Source organism: Aspergillus ochraceoroseus (assembly GCF_002846915.1).
Source record: "Aspergillus ochraceoroseus IBT 24754 chromosome Unknown P175scaffold_7, whole genome shotgun sequence".
Lineage (NCBI taxonomy): Eukaryota > Fungi > Ascomycota > Eurotiomycetes > Eurotiales > Aspergillaceae > Aspergillus > Aspergillus ochraceoroseus.
In genome coordinates, this window is record NW_024468482.1 from 1,000,213 (window position 1) to 1,021,662 (window position 21,450).

Here is a 21,450-nt window from a genome sequence, read left to right on the forward strand (position 1 = left end):
AAAAAAAAAAAAAAAAGGAGATGGGCTTGACGACGATCGTGTTCCACAAGCACAAGCCGGGGGATGCAGACGCGAATCGGACGATACTCGGGGTCGTGAGAGGAGCGCTTCGAGCTTTGTGGGGGAAAGGAGAGTTGCAGTCGACGGTTCGAGAGATTGGGACAATGGAAAGAGCAGAGCAGGTGTCAGTCAATCTTTTTGTTTTCTTGTTCCTGGGGTCTCTTCCACGAGCTGGGTTAGGGTTGAAGCAGTGAAAGTAAGTTAACTAGTCAAGAAGCCTAAACCTGGCTAGTGCTGAACTTGGATTGGAAGGAGGTTGATCACAAGCACTGCAACAATAAGTAGATGTCTACTAGTAGTAGCACAGTAGAGAAATGAAATCCAGGAAAGAGGGTCAGATAAGGAAAAAGAGATTTTGGTTGTAGGATGGAGGAGTGGCTCTACTTGGTTGGGGAAGGAGGGGTCTGGGATGATAAGAGGCAATGGAAAATGAGGGTAAAATAGTTCCAAAAGAATGAAAAAAAAAATCAATATATATATATATATATATATATTAAAGAAAGAATAATAAAATTAAAAAGAGAGAGATAAAAAAGGAAGGTAAGGTACAAGCCCCAGAGAACACAAGGAACGAACGACGCCTGGCATCCAGGATGGGAGAAGTAGTGGTACGGACGTACGTAGACTTTTTTTGGGAGAAAGAGAAAGAGAAAGAGAAAAGACAAGAGAGTAGTCGGCAAGTCACGATACCTTTGTTAACAGCGAGAAACGGTCTATGGTTAGTTAAAGGGGCTCTCCCCTCTCTCTCTGAGTTTGAACAACAAATAAATAAATATTAAGTTGGAACCAAAGCTATGGAGTACTCCGCCACGAATTATTTCCGTGGTTCTTGTTAAGGGACTCTTGAAGAGGGTCTATCCTATCGTATTCGTAGCCACCGTTGAGGTCACTTTACCAGAGGGCTCTACCATTTATTATCAGGCAGACACAATAGTTACCAAGAACCATCCACAAATTCCCTATACTTTAATCGCTCAACTTTATGCATCGAACTTGGATAGGATGAATAAAGAACAACGGACCGTGTATTGGCCGATTCCCCGACGCCCAGAAGAGATTTATCTTCCTATGATTCCGTCCTAAACTTAGAAAACCAACTAAGGCACGAAGAAAGTGCAGCTGGACCAGTCAGTTATTCTGGTCTTTTCCCTGGTATCTTGGGGCCCCCTGCAATAAAGTACATGAATTATACCATGCATTTCTGAATTCTAATCCAAGAATCCTGCCTGAAACACATTACCCCCACTCTATCGTGCGCTAAACATAGGACCCTCTTCTTCTGTAATCTGTACAGGTAGTCCGTCCACTGCCCGACGTTGAGTAGTAGTACCTTGGCAGCTGAAGAGGCATGCGTAATGCAATGCAGCACAGCCATATCCTCCTACTAAACAAGAATCCGTTCGCTTACTCTTACCTCGGATAATAACTAGTTAAGAAAGAATAATTATTTCGCACGTACTACCGAAAGTAGTAAGGCCCTCGTCCACCAGAGAGGTTACCAGAGTGACGTGAGACCGTGTCTGTTCTCCATCATCACAACCCCCGAATCAATCCAAAGTGAATGAATGCCTATGATATCAGAACTTGAACAGATAGAAGGGCGGGTATCGGGTTATTCCTTGTTTTGTTCATCTTCCTCGTAGTCAGTGACGACATACGATTCCCGACACGAACAAGGAACATACAGTGTATGTATGTACTCACGACTCCATTTTTATCCTAGATCGCGCAGTACTTACTTTACTGTCTTGGGAAAACTGACAAGCAGGGGTGATTAGACCTCGGATATACTATCTAGGGAATCAAACCTTGAATCTATCCCCTACCAAATAGGAGGACGACGACGAAGTAGTCCGGACCGTGGTATCATAATATACTGTACTGTATGTAGCCTTCGAAGATGGGGAAGGGAAACTCTCCTAGGCACCTCCTTAAGTCTGTCGCTGTCGTGGCGTGGAGGAAACAGAGATAAGCACGAGATGGGATCTTCGTTGCATAGGATATTACCAACCCAATTTAGGATTCGAGTCATTATACACCGTACAATTTCTTCCCAACAAGCTAATGAGGCAAACTGCGGTCTACAGTCAACGACGCTAGAAAAAACAACCCCAGAATCCCCTACTCCAATGCTTCCCCACAAGCGATCCCCAGATCCTCGCGGGGCAGGTGAAGCATCCGACCGTTTTCCTATGTAAGGACCTCCCAGAAATGCATCGACTAACTGATTGCGAAACGGAATGCGGTAGGCCCGGGAAAATAGAACGAGCTATCGAAATGTACAACGGCATCTCTTCTGTCCACGGTGCCACCGTGGATTGCCTAAGCTGCAAGGTGCGGCCCACAGAAGATCCCGCTACAAGGGACGGACGTCTCAATTGATCCAGATCCAAAAGATGATTGATCCCCCTTTCGTGATTATTTCTCCGAGAAAGGCCATGGCGGTTGAAGCCATCCTCCAGGACCAGTTCATCGAACTTCCGGCGCGGCAGCCGCGGCGAAGTCGCGGTTGATATTAGCCGTATCTGTACCTCGGCCTTCTCCAGATCTTGCCCGAGGATCAAACAACCGCACCCACCACGCTGGGGGATCGAATGGCCGGTGGCCGCCGTGGAGCGAGGGGTAGACATCGTTGAAGAAATACCAAATGTGACCCACTACAACACCGCATATTTCATCCTTGGGCACAATTCCATGGACAACTAGGCTGAACGCCATCAGGACCCAAGGAAGATATGGGGCTGTGAAGACCAGGACGCCAAGGAAGCTCAGTCGAGTATCCGGGTTGCGTCGGCTCCAGATGTAGACCAGACTCGAGGACAGGGCGGTACCCAGAAACGGGAGTGAGAGGAACGGAGACATAGCGAGCAGGGACACCATCGCGTAGAACAATAGCCAGGAGAAGTTTGCCGGGGATCGACCGGATGATTCTTCGAGGAGCCTCGAGTATCGCTGGAGGAAGAAAACATGGAAAAGCAGATCCAGATTAAGCGGTCCGAAGTAAAGGAAAGTTGTGACTAGACGCCAATACTGCGAGTTCATTTAGCTTCCACAACTCTTATCTCATATGAACAGCTTTTTGCTGGTTCGGGTTGGATCTGCCTTCGATGACGCACCTGCGACTTTACATAGACTGCGCGGAAGCTGTAGAATAGCTGAAACGGTGTTAAAATGTGACATTGAACCAGAACTGAGGTCGCCACCGTAGCTGCTGTCCACCATCGAGTCACAGGGGGCATTTCATAGAACCACTGTTCCAGGGGAAACTGTCCTCCCTGCCCACCATTGCCCCAGATGGCGGCCATGCCGTCGGAGATAAGAGCCGTGCAGGCCGCTATATAGCTTGACAGCGATCAACAGAGAAAAGGAATGAGGGACAGCAGGGAGAGACGAGAGGGGGTGTGTGTGTATTTATGGTGCGTGTGCCCTCAAAGAGGATACGAGGGACAACCAAGGCAAGAAAGAATGATAAAAATGACAAATGACACCTAACACCCAGTTAGCCAGCGCCGCGGCTCCAAGTGGCCTTTCAGCCTGAGGCAGTCGAAGATGTCGGCCTCAACCCGTGCGGTCACGTGCCACCCAGCCGCGCGCCTTGGGCGGGGAAACGACAGAGAGACGCGCTACGCGTCAAAACTCGAAGGCTGGGATTTCGAAAGCTCGAGTCCAGTTCTCCCCAGCCCCCTCGATTTTCTTTCAAAGTGCGCTTCGAATATCGTTTGTCTACTCCGTACTCCGTACTGTGTCAGGAGCTTCCTTCCCTCCTGCGGATTTCCAAGGGGGTTCTAACGCTTGCAGCTGCAGACAAAGCTTCGCAGCTTGTACAGTATATACTCCACTCCATACCAATTTTCCACGCGAAGGATCGCCTGAGGAAAGGGTACCGGGCCACACCACTCAATTGCTTTGCGCCGCACATGGAAAGAAGCGCCATCAAGTTTACCCCTCAGTATCCGGTGCAATTCCTTGTGCATTAAGACGAAACGTCGCCAAACAAGTCTCCTCATCCTCCCACATCACCCTCCCAGGGACAACCCCCTAAAACTCCACCAACATGCCCCCCAAAACCGGCAAAGGTACAAAAATCATCTCCGCTGCAGGCCCCTCCAAGGCAACCCGAAAACCGCGAACAGCAGCAAAGGGCGGCAAGCGACCACCAAGGACATCCAATGTTCAGCGTAAGCTCCCACCATCCAGCCACAATCAATGAATCTTCCCAACTAATACCCTCCCCCCCCCCCTCTTCCAATAGCTGGCGATCCAACCCCCCACGGCCGAACTCGCCGATACAAACCCGGCACCGTCGCGTTAAAGGAAATCCGGAAGTACCAGCGCTCCTATGACCTTCTCCTCCGGAAACTTCCCTTCGCACGGCTCGTCCGTGAGGTCGCATTGGACCTCCTTCCCACAGAGGTCGGTGCAGAACTGCGATGGCAGTCGCATGCAATTCTCGCACTCCAGGAGGCCGCAGAAGCCTTCCTCGTCCATTTGTTCGAAGATACAAATCTATGCGCCATCCACGCGAAACGGGTAACGATTATGCAGAAGGACATTCAACTTGCAAGGAGGATCCGTGGTGCTTGGGGTGGATTGGGATAAATCCCTTTTGTCCCCCCCCCCTCTTTCCTTCTCTTCCTCCCTCTCTCTCTCTCTCTCTCTCTCTCTCGCTTTCGGTGACAGCACTCCTAATTCTTCATATTCATATACAAAGACGAGAAAACTCTACCCACGGGGTAACCCTATTTCCTCAAGGGCTGCTAATCCGAGTTGCTTGATTTCGTTGGTGCATATGGCATAGGCGTACGGTGGGCTAAGGAGTCTTCGTTGAGCATGGAATTGGTTTTTTCTATCTATCTCCTTTTTTTTTTTTTTTTTTTTTTTTCGTTCCCAATTCTGCCTTATCGTTGTTCCCCCCGCTTTCTGTTCCTGAGTTGATTGCCATTTAATTATACTTTGTATTTTACATATACAAGATGAGAGATGTCCCTATGGGTGACATGAATACGAGTTGGGATACCTAACGAATCAAGAGTATACTTGAACTCTGTATGACCTGTTCTCTTCCCCATCGACGAGTATTTTGTTTTAGAATGATAGGTGTGAGGGATGTTCCCCGAAATAAAGGAATCACTGAAAATGCAAGCCTGATATGTGCCCGGTTCTAATTGACTTGACATAGACACACACACACACACACACACACACACACACATACACTAACTATGGATCCTCGGATATATAAGCATCCATAGAAACGGCAATGGCCTCGAAAAACTACATAGTATCCATCCATCACAACCCTAAACTAAACCCAGTCCGATTTATGATGCTCAAAATACGCCAGATACCTCCCTCCCATGTACCACAACAAAAAATCCACGATTTTGACAATGGTATCACGAAACTACTAAAGATTATAAGGAAAAGAGAAAAAAAGAAAAAGAAAAAGAAAGAAAGAAAAAAGTGAACTACAAAGGTGATGATGTTAGGTACCTAGACGGGCCGTCGTAGTGCTGGTGGCAGTCCCATCATCACTCGATGACCCTCTTGGCGAACACCCTTGGCCTCTTCATTTTTACCCTGCCGTTCCAAGGTCTCTGCAAGCATTTCGTCTGTAACGCTAACCCACAGCCGGTCGTTGGCTTTCTTGGCCATTGCACGACCGGCTCGGGCGCTCTTTTCCGCTTGTTCCCCGACCACACCGCGGAAGTACTTCCAGCTCATAAATGTTAACGTCATGCAAGTTATCTGGCTGTTTCCAATCGCAGTGGCGGACTGGAGCGCTTGCTGTAGGTGCTGTTTTGTCTGCAGGGTTGAGTCTGTTTGCACGGTTGCGCAGAGAAGGTAGTAAGCCGCTTGGATATACTTGTTCGGGCTTGCTTTGCAGAAGGATTCGATGGTAGACAAGACACTGGGGAGGTGGTACTGTAGCGGATGGTTGGGATCGCGGAGGATGAGCACGGTGTTGATGGCGGCCAGAATGGCAATATCGCGACGAGGGTCGTTGCGTGCAGTCTTACTGAAGGGCTGAGATAGTGAGAGGAGAGGAGATTGGAAGGCAGCCAGGGCTCCCTTGACATCGCCAGTCGCCTGCGCAATCGTACCCGTAGCGTACTCCATCAGGCAGTGAATTGCGTCGGGAAGAAAATCACCCTGAGCCTGAGTTTCCTGCTCAAGTTCTTTCAGTGTCCTGCTGGCGAGGTCCCAGTCTGTACGGCCGCATGCAAGGAACACTTGTTGGATAAGTAGATTACAGTATAGCGTCCTGCGCCATTCCACACGTCTATTTGCATTGACCAATGATTCCGTGATTTCCTGAGGTGCCTTAAAGTTTCCTGTTGATGGTATTAACGACCTGTGAACTCTAGCGTGCGAATTAAATGACTCACCCTTTACCATATGTATCCCTTCCTGAAGGAACTTTTCCGCCTTGCGTCCATCATATGAATTTTTGCAACTCAGTGTGATCGAACTAAGGAAATAGCAAAGGGCGTAAAGGTCATGTTGGGGTAACCAGTTAAAGCTCAGAAGTAAGGTGCCATTCTGGACTTGGAGGATATCTCCGGTATCAATAGAAGATGGCCCTGCCGACTTGCCGCTCAAAGGGATGGAGAATGACCCATCGGCACGCCAATTGGAATCATTCAGTCGCTCATCCATCAGATCCTGCATAACCTTGAGCTTTTGAGAAGATTGATTGACATCATACTCGAGAAGACTGCAGCAGATGTCGACGATCTGAACTAGTGTTGTCAGCTGCGGAATATGACGCAACTCGTCGTTGAGTTGGTGGCTTCGTGCCAACGCCACTGCACGCTGAGCTTGTTCAATAGAGTCAAGACTAGACCCTTGCTGAAGATGTGCGAGAGCCTCCGTTATGGCAGACATGGCAGAAACGGCCTTGTCCCCGTTACGATTAGCCATGTTGGCAATTTTATGAAGATGTTGAAGAGCTGGAACAGACTCTTGGTGGGCAAAAGATGAGAGCGAAAGCGACACACGAAGAAATCGAAACGCATACTCCCAGGCACAGTGACGGTAACTGCAACATTTAGAATACAATCGAAGGGTCACATTTGAATTAACTTACGCTTCGACATCCTGGATCATTCCATCGACAGCTTTTAGTGAGGCCTTCGGATTTGTCTTGTATAACATCCGGGCAAGTAGATGTTGCATACTATACTTCAGGTCAAGCATACGGTTCTAATGACAATTAGTATGGCCGCGCAGATCAAGATAGATGGGAGATGGGAGAAACAACTCACTCGCTCACATAAGTCGATCTAGAGCATATTTGTCAGTATCTAAACTACGGACATTGGATAAAGGGGATACATACGCCTTTACTCAACGCGGTCTCCGCCTCCAAATCATTCTCTGTTTCTTCAAAGAGAATACGGGCGTATCTCAAGCGGACCAACGCCTCTACTCGAGGCTGTAGCCTCCAATTCTGAACTCCGATTAGGATCATCCACGACATCGATTCCAAACGCGACGGTCACCGCATACCTTAAGAACAGCTTCCAAACACCCAAGGCCAGTTGCAACAAGCCTGTAGTATTCTTCCATCTCCATTTCCCTCCTCAACAAAGCAACTGTTGTTCCATGGCTATGAGCCGCATTGAGGTATTCATCCGCCATTGCCAGCAGCAAAACCTGATAATCTATCGGAGGCTTGGCGGGCTTTTGTGCATGTTGCTGGCTGTGTTGCTTTTGTGCTGGCTTCTTAGGAGGTTGGCGCGGAACCTTGTGCTGTATGTCCGGTGCAGGGGCTGGAATCAACACCTGGACGGGTTTTGGAGGTGTCGCGGGCGGAATAGCGGCAATCGGAGGAGTTGCTGGAACAGCTTTTGGTTTTGGTTGAGGCAATGGGGTCGGCGCAGGTTGAGGAGTGTTACCATATGATTGACTCCTTTGGCTGGGAGTAAGCGCCGGGTAATATGTCGTTGTCGGTTGGGCTGGGATGGAGGAGGTGGTGAGGGCTGGGGAACGGTTGTTGCCTGCAACAGAGACCGCGTTTTGCAAGCCATACTGAGACATACCATGGCTGCTGAATGACGAGGGCGAGGGAGAAGGAAGGGGAGGCTGTTGGAACAGATCGGACGGATTGACATATTGTGGTGGTGGTGGTTGTTGGTGGTGTTGCGGCGGCGCCGGTGGTGGTGGTGGCGCCGGCGGAGGGAGTTGATGTTGTTGAGGAGCGTACGGCTGATTATAAGCCGGGTAGGACGGGATCATAACCTGGGGGTAAACAGGCGATTTGCCATACTGATATGGCGAGGTATTCGCGTTGACATTATTATACAGTAGCTGCTGCGGTTGAATAGTCTGCTGGGGTGGATGGAGATCGGGGGGTTGTTGCATATACTGCGGGGGATATTGACCGTTATGGGATGGTGGGTAGCTCATCGCCCCAGGACGCGGATGCTGTACATCAAAACTACTGCAATTTGCTAAATTTCCCGTAGTATCTCGAGTTGAAGCCAATATTCTGGAAGGTTGTTTCCCTTCCAGCAGATCGTGAGGCCTTTTCCTTTTTGGCTTCGGGTCGGAGAAACCCGAGAGCGGTCGACAAATATGGAATAGTGTGGGTGAAGCATGACGGCCACTCTCTCTCTCTGGGATACAATCAGGTAAGTCTTTTTACTGAAGTTACTCTTATAACTTGTGGCAGGAAGTTGATAGAGCGCAAGCGACTATGTTATTTATCTGCTATAAGTCTGCGGGGCTCTGGTGCCTCCAAGAAAACAAGATCATAGTATGTGGCGGAGTAACGCCGAATATACTCCTTAGGGCGATCTCTCCAATCTATATGCAAATACCTAGTTCATCAAAAACAAGGAAGACAGTGTACATGTAATGTAAATCAAACAAACTACTATGACCGATAAAAGTAACAGCATATGTAATAGTAACTCCTTCATGATTGCGCCAGCCTTTACCGGACAAAAGCTCAGAAACAGTCCCGAAACGGAATCTTCCGAGGACGCCATTTCTAACCAATCCTTTAGACATCATATACGTGAATTCGTAACAACCCTGCCACCCATACCGTTCAAGACATATTAATGGATGAATATATCTGGTTCATCGATTGATCGTTGATGGCGGGGTTAAGGATGTCCATCCCCAAGGTTGGGGGGTCAAGAAGAGGAGGATGTTCACGAACAGTCCAGGGGCAAAGCTCGCTACAATTATCGAGATCAACCAAGGTCTCAGCAGGGTGAATTCGCTGCACTGCCCATTTAGTATCTGGGATCAAAGATGCACCCCCAAGGCATCTCTCGGTCCAGAAGGAGTAGGTCGCGGTGCGAGCCTCTTCATCCACGTGGCAGGGCTGCTTGCGAGAACACTTTAATGCAGAATTGCAGGATCTGCATACCGTTATTCGCTTACATGACGCACAGCTATTGTCAAACAGTCGGCAAATGGTGGTCTGGCAAACACCTGCGAGCCACAAGTCGACAGACCGGTGAGCGCATCCGAACCGAGCTGTCATGTGCTCCTCTTTGCCAAGCTGTCCTGGAACTGTAGTCAAGTGATATTCCGTCTTGATCATCAACTGGTCCTCTGCATCGAGTTCGGGGTAAATCTCTATCTTCAGCTGCGTAGACCCGTAGCTTTCGGTACAATCATGCCAGCAGAAGCGCTCTTGGACTCCAGAGCCAAACTGGGATTCTAGGAGCGCTATGGACTTTTGTCGCACCTTCAAAAGCTCAACCAGGTCAATCTTGTCGCGGAACGTGAGCTTCTTGCAGGGACATAGATCGACCACACCAGCCAGGTTGCCCAAGTTACAGGTTCGATCTTCGGGTTTTCGCCGCAGCTCTCGTGATGGGAAGAAACTTCGTGGGTGCAGCTTCAAGCATTTTGAGCAGGCCCACCACCTGCTATCTTCCAGGATTTTGATGAGCTGCCACCGTGGAGTAACGAAGCTATGTCCGTTGCGATAGTGGTGAAACAGGGGAGCAAAGTCGCGACTGAAATGGAGGGATTTCGAATCCAGAACAGTACTGGATATTGCAAATAATCTCTTGCACGTCAGGGCAAGACATGCCTCTGGTAAGACTGATAGGTGCGAGATGATCTCGAGCAGTAACTCTGTGGGGAGTTCAAGGAGGTAGCTTCGCTTTGGAGAGTCCTGCTCTCCAGATCGTTTTTCGGTTTGACCGCGCGACCAACGGGTCATTCTCATCATGGCCTTTAGTTTTACTCCAGCGCGATGGAGGCTATCTGCCATGTCGGTCGGAGAGTCTGGTCTCTCAGTCTGAACTATAGCCGCCACCAACCGCTTTCCTAAGCGCCGTCGCTGACTTGCAGGTGTTGCTGAGTGATCGTTGCGTGTTGGGGTCTGATATAACCTCATGAGTGGAATCGAAAAGAGCTATCTTTTTGCTCACTCTGGGGCATCATGTTGTATATAGAAGGTATGGTGAATAGCATCGCGTGACAAAAGCTCAAGATCAGAAAACGAGTCGAAGGAAGGAAGGCGGGCCTTTTGACCTTGAAGTGCTCTACGCATATAGTTATAATCTTGCACGCAAACGGAGCACGGGACAGCATCACAACATTGATAGGGACAATGTTATCAGGACCTCTTCATGCAGTGGGAATACCGCTTTCTTTGTTTAGCCTGATCCGTGCCCACCACTAACCCATTGGGCGGATGATATAAACCTGACGAAGCCTCTCGCCCCCCAAAATCTCGATCGACATCGGCTGCATTCAAAACCATCTTCCAAAAAAGAAAAAAAAAAGAAAACACCTCAGATGCTTCTAGTTTCAGATCTCTGCTACCAGCGAGGATCGTCGAGGGTTTCTATGGCGCTGCTTGTCGGGGTTAGACCTGCCCCTTGACGTCCGCATGCGGCCTCCAGTTGTTCCCGCATCAAGCAGCATCATCTGGCGGGGTATTAAAGAGCCCACCTGTTCGCACGGAAGGAATGGTCATCCTAGCAGGACATTCTGAAGCTAGCACCAAGGCTGTTTGCGATCTGAGTACGGAGTAGTTGCATACTGCCATACACAAGAAGAACGGCAAGGAGCGATCAAATGACAATGTCTCCAGCAGCCTTTTTTCTCGTATTCCATGCATCAAGTGACCAATTATTGAGTCATCCGCCCCTTGATCAACCCGTGCGATAAGCGATAAGGATAAGCGATAAGGATAAGCTGCGACTGTACATAAATGGTTAGTTACGTCCCGTGCCGCTTATGTCATGTCATACCTTAACTGGGAAGCGAGGTACCTGACTATACAACATTTTGATATCAAGAGACTATAGTATATACTCAAGGGAAATTTACTTGGTTTATTTCCGGAAGTTTGTACCTGACAAAGTACACTAGTGACGACTTTGATCTGATGTGCGGCGAATGACAAGGGGAAATGGTGGCACATCTGAGATGAGGTCACATGACTATACAGGCCCATTCAGCATCCTATGTAGAATCATAGAGGAAAGTAAAGTCCCTAAACTTGATCCTGATTCCTGATACTTGTGAGGCTTATCACGCAAGTAGCTTCAAGTATGGGTATTCTTTAGTGCCATATTGCTTGTATCCAAAGGGTTGGTCGTGTTCAAAGTAAATCCACGGAAAGATTGCATTAAAATTATGCCTGGGGCATTATTATATGCTCTTCGGAGGCTCCACTACTTTTGGTATCAACTCCCGAGCACCTGGCAGGCTGAGAATAATTCTCTGAAGATCTAGGAGTACATTGTAGATAATAAGTCAACCTCTTGCACATTATCCCCCCCCCCCCAATCTCCAGGCTTCGATATCAAGCTCGACATCCGACCCGTTTGGTACGTTTGGTAGGACTGATTCGTAGCTTGTCTGAGCAAAAGAGGATCCCACGAGACATTGACAAATTCCTCCATCGATACTATATCGAGGAACTTTCAGGTACCCTTGGTTTTCCCTCTCATATTCTATACCCCAGCGGACCAACATCTTTTGCTCGTTTGTTTTTCTTCTCCGTTAACTCTCGTTCTTTTCTCTCCCTGAAAGCCCATGGCTGCCTCGGCTGAATTTCCCACTTCGGTACCTCTCACCAACTCATTCCCGGTGTCTCTTATTTTGTCCGGTCTGCTGGTCGCAATGGGACTTTTCTCGTGGATCCGTCCCAGCGGACGGATTTCATTCTTTAGCGCAAAGGAGAATAATCTTCTTTTGACTAAAAAATCTGCAAAATCTGGCGTTAAGGAACATGTTACCCTGGCGGAGCTCTGCCGCACTGCTACTCCAACAAAATGCCAGTTGAACCCCCTGCTTTTCAATGGCCACCTGCAAACCTGTTGGACCTCAGTAAAGTTTGATAATGTCCCTGTCTACTACAAGCGACGAATCTTCGAGGCCGATAGCCCCCGTTTCAAAGGACAGTTCGCAATCGATTTTGTCGTGGAGCCGTACGAGGTGCCGGAGACTGCCGAAGCAATCGATGAAGAGAGAAAGTACACTCTGCCATCCGGACTTCCAGAACGCACATCGATGTTTTCAGAGGCCGAGTTCGCCGCTTTGCCTTCAGATGATACGAAGCCAATGCTCGTGGTTCTCCATGGCCTCAGTGGTGGGTCGCATGAACTTTACCTGCGCCATGTAGTTAGCCCCCTTGTCGCAGACCGAAGCTGGGAAGCCTGTGTGGTAAATTCTAGAGGCTGTGCTCAGACAAAGATCTCGAGTGGTGTACTCTACAATGCCCGTGCTACTTGGGATGTCCGTCAGGCTGTGAAGTGGTTGCGAGCCACTTTCCCCAACCGACCTCTCTTTGGTATTGGATTTTCTTTGGGGGCGAACATTCTTACCAATGTAAGCTGCAACAGTTCACTTTTCAAACAGAGCCGACTAACGATCCCTAGTACCTTGGTGAGGAGGGAGATGCTTGTCAATTGAAAGCAGCGGTTATCTGCGCAAGCCCTTGGAACTTGGAAATCAGCTCCATGGCTTTACAGAGCAGCTTCATGGGACTTCAGGTGTACAGCAGGGTGATGGGAATTAGCATGAAAAAGCTCTTCGAGCAGTATGTGTTGTCATGCAATTGTCTAGAAATAGACTAACTGTTGTTTTCAGACATAGCGAGGAGATTTCCAAGCATCCCAGAGTCGATGCGGAAGCTATCAGAAGCATCACTTATCTGCACGAGTTTGATAGGTATGCCGTTATAAGGTTTGCCGCGACTCTACATTGATCTAACCGTTGTATCTAGGGCTTTGCAATGCGCCTTGTGGGGATATCCTACAGAAGGTACCTACTATCGCGATGCATCTTCTGTCGATTCACTGCTCGCGATCAGAATCCCTTTCTTTGTTGTGCAAGCAGAGGACGATCCAGTTAGTTCAGCAGCGCGTTGGCTTCAGGTCTCAGTGCTAACTCGCAGCAGATTGCTTGCGTCCAGGCTCTTCCATTCCAGGAAATGGGCCAAACTCCGTACGGTGTCATGATGACCACCTCGTGGGGTGGTCATCTTGGTTGGTTTGAATTCGGAGGAGACCGATGGTTTGCGAAACCAGTACGTTTAGTTGCCACATCTTGCATGAAGATAACGAACTAACTCCGGATGTAGGTAAATAATTTCTTGAACATGATGGCCAAGGAAGTCGACCTTGAAACTGCTCCAGTGGTCGAGTTTCCGGGGCAGGTACCCGGACAGGCGTCTGAGCCTGATGACGACACTGATATACACTTCAAGAAGGCCAATTTCAGCCCGATGCGCCGCAAGCTAAGCTTGCCAATCATTTAATTCAGCGTCATTCTTAGACCTTAGAGGATATATTGTTGGATGAAGACTTGTTGTTTTTGTTGATGACTAGATGTTCGTCGCGAATGTCATTCATGTCATACTTCGAAAGATATAGATAGACCCATAGAAACGCCAGCGACCCTTCTAAATACATATTCAACCATGCTATAGACAGAATTACTTTTTTACAGAACGCTTCACGCAAAGGAGACCGCTTTTTTCTTCCCGCTTGACCTGGAAGCGGGAGCATCTGACTTGGTATCGGGGGCGTCGCCACTCTTGCGTTTCCGTTTCTGACGGATCGATTCCTTGACATCTTCCTGTTCTCAAGCGCGTTAGCTACCATGACCGCCTTAGGGCTCTATGAGCCTATCGAACAACGGGGGATAGGAACTTTAGCGACGTACCAGCTTCGACTTCTTCTGGGACTGTCTAGCCTCAGCTTCTTTCCTTTTCGCCTCTCGAATCTCCTCCAGTTGCCGGGCTTTCATAATCTTAGACTCAATCTGACCCTCCTTTTCAGCGTTGACCATGGCAAAAATCGTCATCATACCCTCCTACATCATCAAAAAAAAAAAAAAAAGCATCGTCAGCACTATCACGAGACCCTTCCACACGATTCGCCGATTATAGGCCAAACGTACCGGATCGTCAACAAATATCTTTCCCTTCTTTTTTCCCTTCGGCTTCACAAGACCAACAGGGGTAATCATATTGAGTTGAGGAAGATCTAGCTCCGCCTCCGTATACTCTCTCTTCTTTGTCTTTTTCATTTGACTTTTCTCAGTGCGCGCCTTCGATTTCATTTCCTTTGGCGGCGGACGCTTCACATTCTTCTTGTTCACTTTGGCTCCAAGGACACCACCTTTCTTCGAATCGCCTTTTGATGAGGACTTGGCCTTAGCTGGACCACTGGTTGGCGCCATCGCGGTGGTTATGGGGGGAATTCAAATGGGGTCGAGGGAATTCGTTAGGGGATGGGGAGTTTATCGAAAGGGAAAACCGAAAGCGCGCCCCCCAAGATATGAATACTAGGGACTAGTAAATATCCACCAAATAGCCTCTTTTTCTGAAAAAAAAAAATAAAAGGAAAAGAAAATCAGACTCTTGAAGGTCAGTGTTAAAAAAAAAAAAAAAAAAAGAAGAAGATCGTAAATGCGGCGGTCCAGCCTGCAAAAAAAAAGAAATTTTTGAAATAGGCAGGCGGTGAACACCGGTCTCCGAATTCCAACCTCCACCAATTCGTCCCATCCGTCCATAGAAACCTCGACCTCTCGGTTCTGTCCCCCTCTTTAGTCTTTCTTCTTCCCTCGTACGCCATTGGTGTTCACAAAGGACGTCGGGTTTTTTTCTTTTAATATCAAGATGACTATCAATCCTACTTACCTTGCGCAGCGCACTCGCTCCTGTACGTTTTCTCCAGGGCACCTTACCCGAGCACGTCCGACCGGTTTAGAAATTGCCGCGATGTCAATGGCTGCACTAGAATCCCAGGCTGACTGACTTGTTTTTTTGCGTTGTATAGCTGCCAACTGGAGCGATGCGAAGACTCGTGTTCTGAGGTCTTACAGGGAGTGGCTTCGAGCTGTTAGTAGTCCTCCTCTTCCTCCTTCTGGTTCCCTTTCCGTGTCACGAGGGGAGTGGAATAATGGTGTCGATGCCTTCGCCGACGGCCTTTTTTTTATATCAACTCCATTGTGACATGACATGACACCCTACAATACGATATAATATGAGATGAGATGAGATGAGTCCACCATACTAACAGCTACGCTTGCAAACCCGACAGTCCCCCGAAATCCAAACCATGTACTCCCTGAACATCCCCGTCTCCGCCATCCGCACAAAGGTCCGCCAGGAATTCGAGAAGCACCGCTACGTCAACCAGCTCAATGTCGTGGATGTGCTGCTGTTCCAAAGCCACGCCGAGTTCCAGGTGAGTTGCTACCTTTTTTTTTTTTTCCCCTTCCAAGTCTGAGACGCGCTACTGGCCTCCTCACCCGCAGAACAACAAGCTAATTACGTTCCCCCTCCCAGGAAACCCTCAACTACTGGAAGCAGCTCTCGCATGTGATGAAGTATTTCCGGCCAGAGGAGGACCCCGGTGCCCGGCTACCTCCTAACTTCATTTCGGGCTTCCTGGAGGGCCGCAATTGATTGCTGCTGTTTTCTTTTAATGTTTTCCTTAGCATTGAGTTGAGATTTCGATTTGGGTCCTCGTGTCGTAACATTGATAGAGGGTATTATATTATGTATATATTGTCAGAATAGGAACGTCATTTTCGTTATTTTTTTTTCTTTCTTTCTTTCTTTCTTTCTTTATAGTCGTAGAAGTAAGAGCGCAGTTTACTTTTAAAGTATAAGACAAGTTTACCGAGTTAAATTGTTTATTGGATATCTTCTGCTATGCATGAATAAGGAACTAGTAGTTCAAGAAAGAGTCTATGGAAATCCCTGGGAAGTGTAACTTTTTCTGCACAAGAACGCCATCCAAGTCATATATACAGCATACAGTACAGCCCAAGTACACGAAAGAGAGAGAGAAAGAAGAAGAAGAAGAAAAGCAAATCAAAAAGAGACGGGGGAAAACAGAAATCATGACTCCATCTTATCCGCCTGGGAAGCATTGAACGCATCCCGCGCAGTGGTGAACTTATCCGTCACGACATCGCAAAGGTCCATCAATGTGTCCAGGCCCTTTTCGAGAGCTTCGATTGCAGTCGTTGTATCTAGTAGATATTAAACACAGTCACTTTAATATATATATATAGAGAGAGAGAGAGAGAGAGAATATGGGGGGGGGGGGGCGAACCATAAGTCTGAATACGAACGTTCATCTTTGATTCTGAAGGGTGGGGAATAGTGTATCCGCAGAATTCAACACCGGGACTGTCATTCAATTCAGTCCAATTAGTACTCGTTTCGTTTAGGTTCTTCCTAGCTCCGGGATGCAGAGTGGAAAGGAAGGAAGAGAGAGAAAACCCATACTTCTTCATAATCGCATAACGAAGGGCATTTCCTAATGTGTGTCCTTCCCCTTCGAACTGGAAGGAAGCTGCTGTGTCCGTGGCACCGGGCAACTGTACATAGGTAGGTAGGTCTTAGCACTATGTTCGTTTTATGAGGTAAGGGGAAACGAACAACAACAATCCGCTTCTCCTCGAGCTGTAGCACTTCGTTCTGCTCAGCTGCGTTGGCGTCCATCATGGACTGGTCGTTGTCTTGGGAGTGTACGGAGGCAGGCATTGTAGGCGTAAGTAGGTATGTTTCAAACTGGCCAGCTAGAAGAATATCGCAGAGGAAGCAGTCTAGTGTCGTTTGCTGGGAGTAACGCAGGCTCTAATCGCCGAGTCAGTGGGTTGTGACGCTGGAGGGTGGGTAGGTAGGCAGGCAGTCCGCAAGTTGGGTGGATTGTGCTTCGGTCCCCGTAACCTGATCGAGATTGCACTTTGGTTCGCTAGGTCGAGATCGAGATAATTGATCGGTTCAAGGCTTTGACTGCTGCTATTCTGCTCAGATATTCATGCTGCTCCTTCGTCCGGCTGCGGTGTGAAAAAAAGTGAAAAGCGGTTATCGATAGCGTCTGACCGCCTTTGATATTGCCGGCTTGATCTGAGAGTACGGCGGTCTATGCGGGCCTCTTGTGCAATTGTTCCTGTGTAAGACTACCTAGGTAACTATAAATAGTTACATACCTCTGAACTGGGAGCTCAATCGATTGAAAGGATGCTACGAAATGGTCGACAGAACAACAATCCAATCCAAATCCAAACCACAGGTCGCTATCCATCTTAGGTTACCTTGCCTACCGTCCCAAGAAAGAGACTGAAAAAAACCCTAATTAGCCACGAGTTCGATTCGCACGAAACACGGGGTTCTCAATTTAGATCACGCAAGAAGTCAGTGCGTGATAGCTTTATTGCGATCGACTCTTCCTGCGCAACGACCACACGCCCACATGGAAATTAATCTTAGCAATAGTCCGTGCAGATTGAAAACCCTCTTCCGCTTTCGAATTTCAAATTAAAGGCCAAGAGGTCAAGCGGACGGCGGTTATTTTTGGGGTTTTGCGCGCGTTCATAATTTCACTTGCGTATTTTCAATTTTATTTTATGGAGATATACAGATAATCCAATCCGATCCGATCCTGTAAAAGTTCTGAAGGACGTCTGTACCTAGGTGCGACAGAACTAATACAACCTTGAACCAGCAAGGGATGAATATCGTATCGTGTTAATCCCTATTCTCAAGTCTACTGTCAGAGCAGTTCCAGTTCCTCCTGCAATGATTGATTGTCTGTCCAGAGCAGGCAGGTTAGTTACCTAGTAGGTAGTATCTCGTCACCTTTCCAGTCAGAGAGACAGGCATTGAAAGACCTCGACGCTGAGTGGATCAATAATTCCTAGAGACCGTCCAGGATTGAAAGTGACAGACCCGTAAACTAGTGAGCAGCGGCCGCATCGGTCCTCGATCTTATTTGCAAGGAACACTCGTGGGTCTATTATTGATTTTAACCAGGGAAATGACATGAAAAAGTGACAGCAAGGTATCTATCTAGGTACTCCAACTTCTACCTGGTGGTGATGGTTACTTGCAGGCTTTTCTTTGTCTTATTTGCTATTTTGTCGGTTATTTCCATCCTGTGATTCCATATTTATTTATTTATTTATGTATGTTTTTTTTCAATGTCACAACTGCTATGCCAGATCTGGTAATCATATCACACCCTCCAGCCTCCGTGTTTGATATGGAAATGTTGGGATTACGGTACTTAGGAGTATTACCAAGGATTAGGAAGATTTTGTGCCTAGGTCATCATTGATATATCCATATATATATATAAATACAACTCCCAGCATATCTTGAAGTAAATACCCAAGCACAACACAGTACAGTTCTTACGTAGGTGGTGGTAGTTAGTAGAAAGTAGTAGTGCTTTAGCACCTCTCTGTATAAACCCAACAAAACGGAGTTTAATTAACATAACAATTACAATTAATTACTACCTCCATGCCGACCGGGGGCCAAATCCCAGGAAAAGGTGTGGCAGCTATCACTATTGGTGCTGCAACCACAACAAGGATGGATCCATTCATTTATTCCTTGTCTGATAGCAGTCTGACTCTGGCCACCAGCCTGCATTCCGCCTGGAGACGAACAGCGCTGGCTGTTAAGGTGGACATCGGAAACTACCACTAGTAGTTCCATACGCTACTAGTTAGTGGGTTGATAAGTACTAGCAGGTGCATGAGTAGTCTAGCACACTCGAGACAGCAGTAGTGAGTTGGTACCATGTACAACTGTACAAGTTCTGGTATAACACTTACTACCTACTTATTAGCACTTGTTGTGGTTAGATAGATACTCTACGGAGTCCCTAGTATGAGATAATATCATCGTATAAAGTTACACCTGCAGACGGATCTCAGCCTACGACTATTGACGCAGAAACGCCATCCAGGCCTGTGATCAACACGGCAGACTCTGGATCAACGTTTTAGCCACGGAAGATCAGTTTGACAGCTACGAGGAAGAGTTCCATGCCTGTCTGGGAACCGATGGTTTATGATGCGTTGGCTGGATGTTTTCGCTTCCAACCCTGACAATTGGAGAGACGGTGTTATTTTTGCTATCGGATTAGTGTTATATCAAAACATTGACCGTACAGTACGACTTGGCCCACAGGATAAAATTATTACGCTGCGACTTTTACATACTGTGTACGGAGTAGATGGTGATATTTTACAACCCTTGCAGACTTAAGTTCAGGGAAATCTCACCTCATCCGATGTCTGGAAATTAAATCGAAAAACCCGCAAGAAAAAGGAACGTGGGGGAGGGAGGGCGGAATATGAGACGTCGATTCGGAAAAGGATAAGAAAAAAAAAAAAACAAAAACAAAAACAAATTACGATGTCAGTTTACGAGGGGTAGAGAGTAATTACAGGATGAGGGGAGGGAGAAACATGAAAGTGTGTGACAAGAGAGGCTGGATTCATGGATCGAACCAAGACTATTGTTTTCACCAGTTTGGCGCCAGGTGGATCTCGGGGATGGTGAGGGACGCTGGTGTCACAGGTTACCTGATGTTTCACCTTTTTTTTTTTTTTTGTTTAAGCTTTGATTTCATAACCATGAGGGGAGGGGAAGATGGGGAAGTAATAATAAGAATCAAAAGACTTTAATGAAGTGAAAAGAAAAAAGAGGGGGGAAAAAAGTCAAGAATTGTGCTATACCCAGTAAATGACATGACTTCAAGCGTCAGTGCCAGGATCTTCATAGGTTGGATCGGGATGGTTCAAGAGCCCCCTTCTTGAGACCGCGAGAACATGAGAATGAGTCAGTTTCCACTATTTCACTAGGAGATAAGATTGTATAAAATAGTTAACTAGTCCTAGTTACTACGCCCTACTGGGACATTGTCACAAAAGTGTCACATCATAAGCGACAAGCCCTGGGCAGAAACAAAGAGTGTCTCAGAGAGTTGCCAATCAGATGGGATGACCTCCACCCCGACTATTTGAATAAGTATTCTATGAGGTACTTTTGGTCTTGAGTGGACGGGATGCACCATATAGCTATGCTGCTATACAGGTATACAGGAGTATAGTTATCAAGTACTTAGGTAGTAGTATACCTGAAAGTGTCTGATCTTTCAGCCCAATTTCAGCTTCTTATTTGCTTCTACCTTTGAAACAGCAGTTTGAAAGATGTATTGATTTATTATTGATTTATTAAATGTTATTATTATACTTGGTAGATTTTGATTTAATTATTATTATTACTATTAGTCGGTGCTTTTAGTTCGATCCCCATTCCACCGTCTCATCAGGTTAATTGATCTGTCTTTCTCCTCTCCGATCCTCCTCCAGACCCAACAATTTATTATTATTCCTTTCCTGAGGTCGAATTATCAACAATTAATCAATCCTCTTCTTCCTCTTCTACCTAGGCTGTTTCTTCTCTTAATTCCCCGTTTTCCTATCCACCTGCCCATCCCTTTTCCTCCTCCTCCTCTTCTTCTTTTTCTTTTCTTCTACGTCTTGCTCTTCTTCCCTCGTTCCTTTCCCCCCCTCTCTCCCTCCCTTTCCGGCCACCTGCGTTCGTTCTGGACCAGGCCTGTTGACATCCCCGTCCGTTTCTTTCGCTTGTTGCCTTTGGTCTGACCGACCTCAGATCGTTGTCACACTGCCGCCAGCCAGCCTTAGTTAACCGCCTGCTTTCCCCCCTCCGTCTCCCAAACAGGTGTCGAACCACTCCTCTTTCCTCCTTCCGCCCCTACGATTCGACGAGACGCTCCGGGGTACACCCAATTTGGTGTTGGCTTCCCTTCCCTGCCAACTTCTCGCGTCCCAGCTCGTCATTCTCGTCCGTTGCTATTTGGGTTGTAGTAGTTGGTTGTTCCAAGCTTGCTTGCCTTCTTTAGCCTGCTTTGACTATCTCTTTCCCCCTCTCCCCTCCTTCCAGAGGCACCCATTAGCCGCCTGAATTTTGGACCCGCGCGTTCTTTGACTCCGTCTCGTCCGGTCGTTCCCACTGTCAACAAAACGTCCGTCAGAAGCCAGACCGTCAACATTGGGTGGCACAGTCATTCACTCGCAGGGAGTGAGTTTTATATATACAGAGGCTGTGCAAACAAGAGG

At 47.5% G+C, this 21,450-nt stretch overlaps 7 protein-coding genes across 7 annotated transcripts; 3 read left to right on the forward strand and 4 right to left on the reverse strand.

Annotated features, from left to right (window-relative positions):
• Positions 1–2,529: 2,529 nt before the first annotated feature.
• On the reverse strand, positions 2,530–3,365 carry derA (putative ER-associated proteolytic system protein Der1; the record flags this gene model as incomplete). The annotated part of the gene is made up of 2 exons (XM_040900141.1): positions 2,530–3,090; positions 3,177–3,365. 2 exons carry the CDS (start codon positions 3,363–3,365, stop codon positions 2,530–2,532), a joined length of 750 nt encoding a protein of 249 aa, XP_040750124.1.
• Positions 3,366–3,735: 370 nt separating this feature from the next.
• P175DRAFT_0484190 (histone H3 family protein) lies at positions 3,736–4,942 on the forward strand. The gene is made up of 2 exons (XM_040895560.1): positions 3,736–4,238; positions 4,313–4,942. The coding sequence occupies exons 1-2, from the start codon at positions 4,115–4,117 to the stop codon at positions 4,657–4,659; spliced, it is 471 nt and encodes a 156-aa protein (XP_040750125.1). The 5' UTR covers positions 3,736–4,114; the 3' UTR covers positions 4,660–4,942.
• Positions 4,943–5,553: 611 nt separating this feature from the next.
• Positions 5,554–10,429, reverse strand: P175DRAFT_0442941 (uncharacterized protein; the record flags this gene model as incomplete). The annotated part of the gene is made up of 7 exons (XM_040894150.1): positions 5,554–6,395; positions 6,450–7,102; positions 7,151–7,266; positions 7,329–7,346; positions 7,403–7,513; positions 7,573–8,671; positions 9,126–10,429. The coding sequence occupies 7 exons, from the start codon at positions 10,427–10,429 to the stop codon at positions 5,554–5,556; spliced, it is 4,143 nt and encodes a 1,380-aa protein (XP_040750126.1).
• Positions 10,430–12,168: 1,739 nt separating this feature from the next.
• Positions 12,169–13,977, forward strand: P175DRAFT_0550810 (putative hydrolase, alpha/beta fold family; the record flags this gene model as incomplete). Its single annotated transcript, XM_040900439.1, has 6 exons — positions 12,169–12,876; positions 12,927–13,096; positions 13,144–13,218; positions 13,274–13,397; positions 13,448–13,576; positions 13,631–13,977. 6 exons carry the CDS (start codon positions 12,169–12,171, stop codon positions 13,805–13,807), a joined length of 1,383 nt encoding a protein of 460 aa, XP_040750127.1. The 3' UTR covers positions 13,808–13,977.
• loc1 lies at positions 13,704–14,954 on the reverse strand. Its single transcript, XM_040894823.1, has 3 exons — positions 14,452–14,954; positions 14,215–14,364; positions 13,704–14,127 (listed from the first exon to the last, which is right to left on the reverse strand). Exons 1-3 carry the CDS (start codon positions 14,731–14,733, stop codon positions 14,005–14,007), a joined length of 555 nt encoding a protein of 184 aa, XP_040750128.1. The 5' UTR covers positions 14,734–14,954; the 3' UTR covers positions 13,704–14,004.
• A 191-nt stretch (positions 14,955–15,145) lies between these two features.
• On the forward strand, positions 15,146–15,964 carry P175DRAFT_0559564 (putative NADH-ubiquinone oxidoreductase B14 subunit; the record flags this gene model as incomplete). Its single annotated transcript, XM_040900926.1, has 4 exons — positions 15,146–15,215; positions 15,333–15,394; positions 15,597–15,743; positions 15,845–15,964. The coding sequence occupies exons 1-4, from the start codon at positions 15,173–15,175 to the stop codon at positions 15,962–15,964; spliced, it is 372 nt and encodes a 123-aa protein (XP_040750129.1). The 5' UTR covers positions 15,146–15,172.
• A 218-nt stretch (positions 15,965–16,182) lies between these two features.
• On the reverse strand, positions 16,183–17,373 carry P175DRAFT_0503544 (DNA-directed RNA polymerase core subunit RPC19). The gene is made up of 4 exons (XM_040897656.1): positions 16,949–17,373; positions 16,796–16,887; positions 16,620–16,696; positions 16,183–16,536 (listed from the first exon to the last, which is right to left on the reverse strand). Exons 1-4 carry the CDS (start codon positions 17,051–17,053, stop codon positions 16,403–16,405), a joined length of 408 nt encoding a protein of 135 aa, XP_040750130.1. The 5' UTR covers positions 17,054–17,373; the 3' UTR covers positions 16,183–16,402.
• Positions 17,374–21,450: the final 4,077 nt, after the last annotated feature.

What these genes read in the sequence shown, in the direction of transcription:
- P175DRAFT_0484190 (XM_040895560.1), top strand. Translation starts at nt 4,115, where the DNA reads ATGCCCCCCAAAACCGGCAAAGGTACAAAAATCATCTCCGCTGCAGGC. An exon ending in AAGGACATCCAATGTTCAGC is followed by an intron (nt 4,239 to 4,312) that starts GTAAGCTCCCAC and finishes CTCTTCCAATAG; the next exon opens with CTGGCGATCCAACCCCCCAC.
- loc1 (XM_040894823.1), bottom strand. Translation starts at nt 14,733, where the DNA reads ATGGCGCCAACCAGTGGTCCAGCTAAGGCCAAGTCCTCATCAAAAGGC. An exon ending in AGATATTTGTTGACGATCCG is followed by an intron (nt 14,365 to 14,451) that starts GTACGTTTGGCC and finishes TTGATGATGTAG; the next exon opens with GAGGGTATGATGACGATTTT. An exon ending in CCCAGAAGAAGTCGAAGCTG is followed by an intron (nt 14,128 to 14,214) that starts GTACGTCGCTAA and finishes GCTTGAGAACAG; the next exon opens with GAAGATGTCAAGGAATCGAT.
- P175DRAFT_0503544 (XM_040897656.1), bottom strand. Translation starts at nt 17,053, where the DNA reads ATGCCTGCCTCCGTACACTCCCAAGACAACGACCAGTCCATGATGGAC. An exon ending in AGGAGAAGCGGATTGTTGTT is followed by an intron (nt 16,888 to 16,948) that starts GTTCGTTTCCCC and finishes ACCTATGTACAG; the next exon opens with TTGCCCGGTGCCACGGACAC. An exon ending in CGTTCGTATTCAGACTTATG is followed by an intron (nt 16,537 to 16,619) that starts GTTCGCCCCCCC and finishes AATATCTACTAG; the next exon opens with ATACAACGACTGCAATCGAA.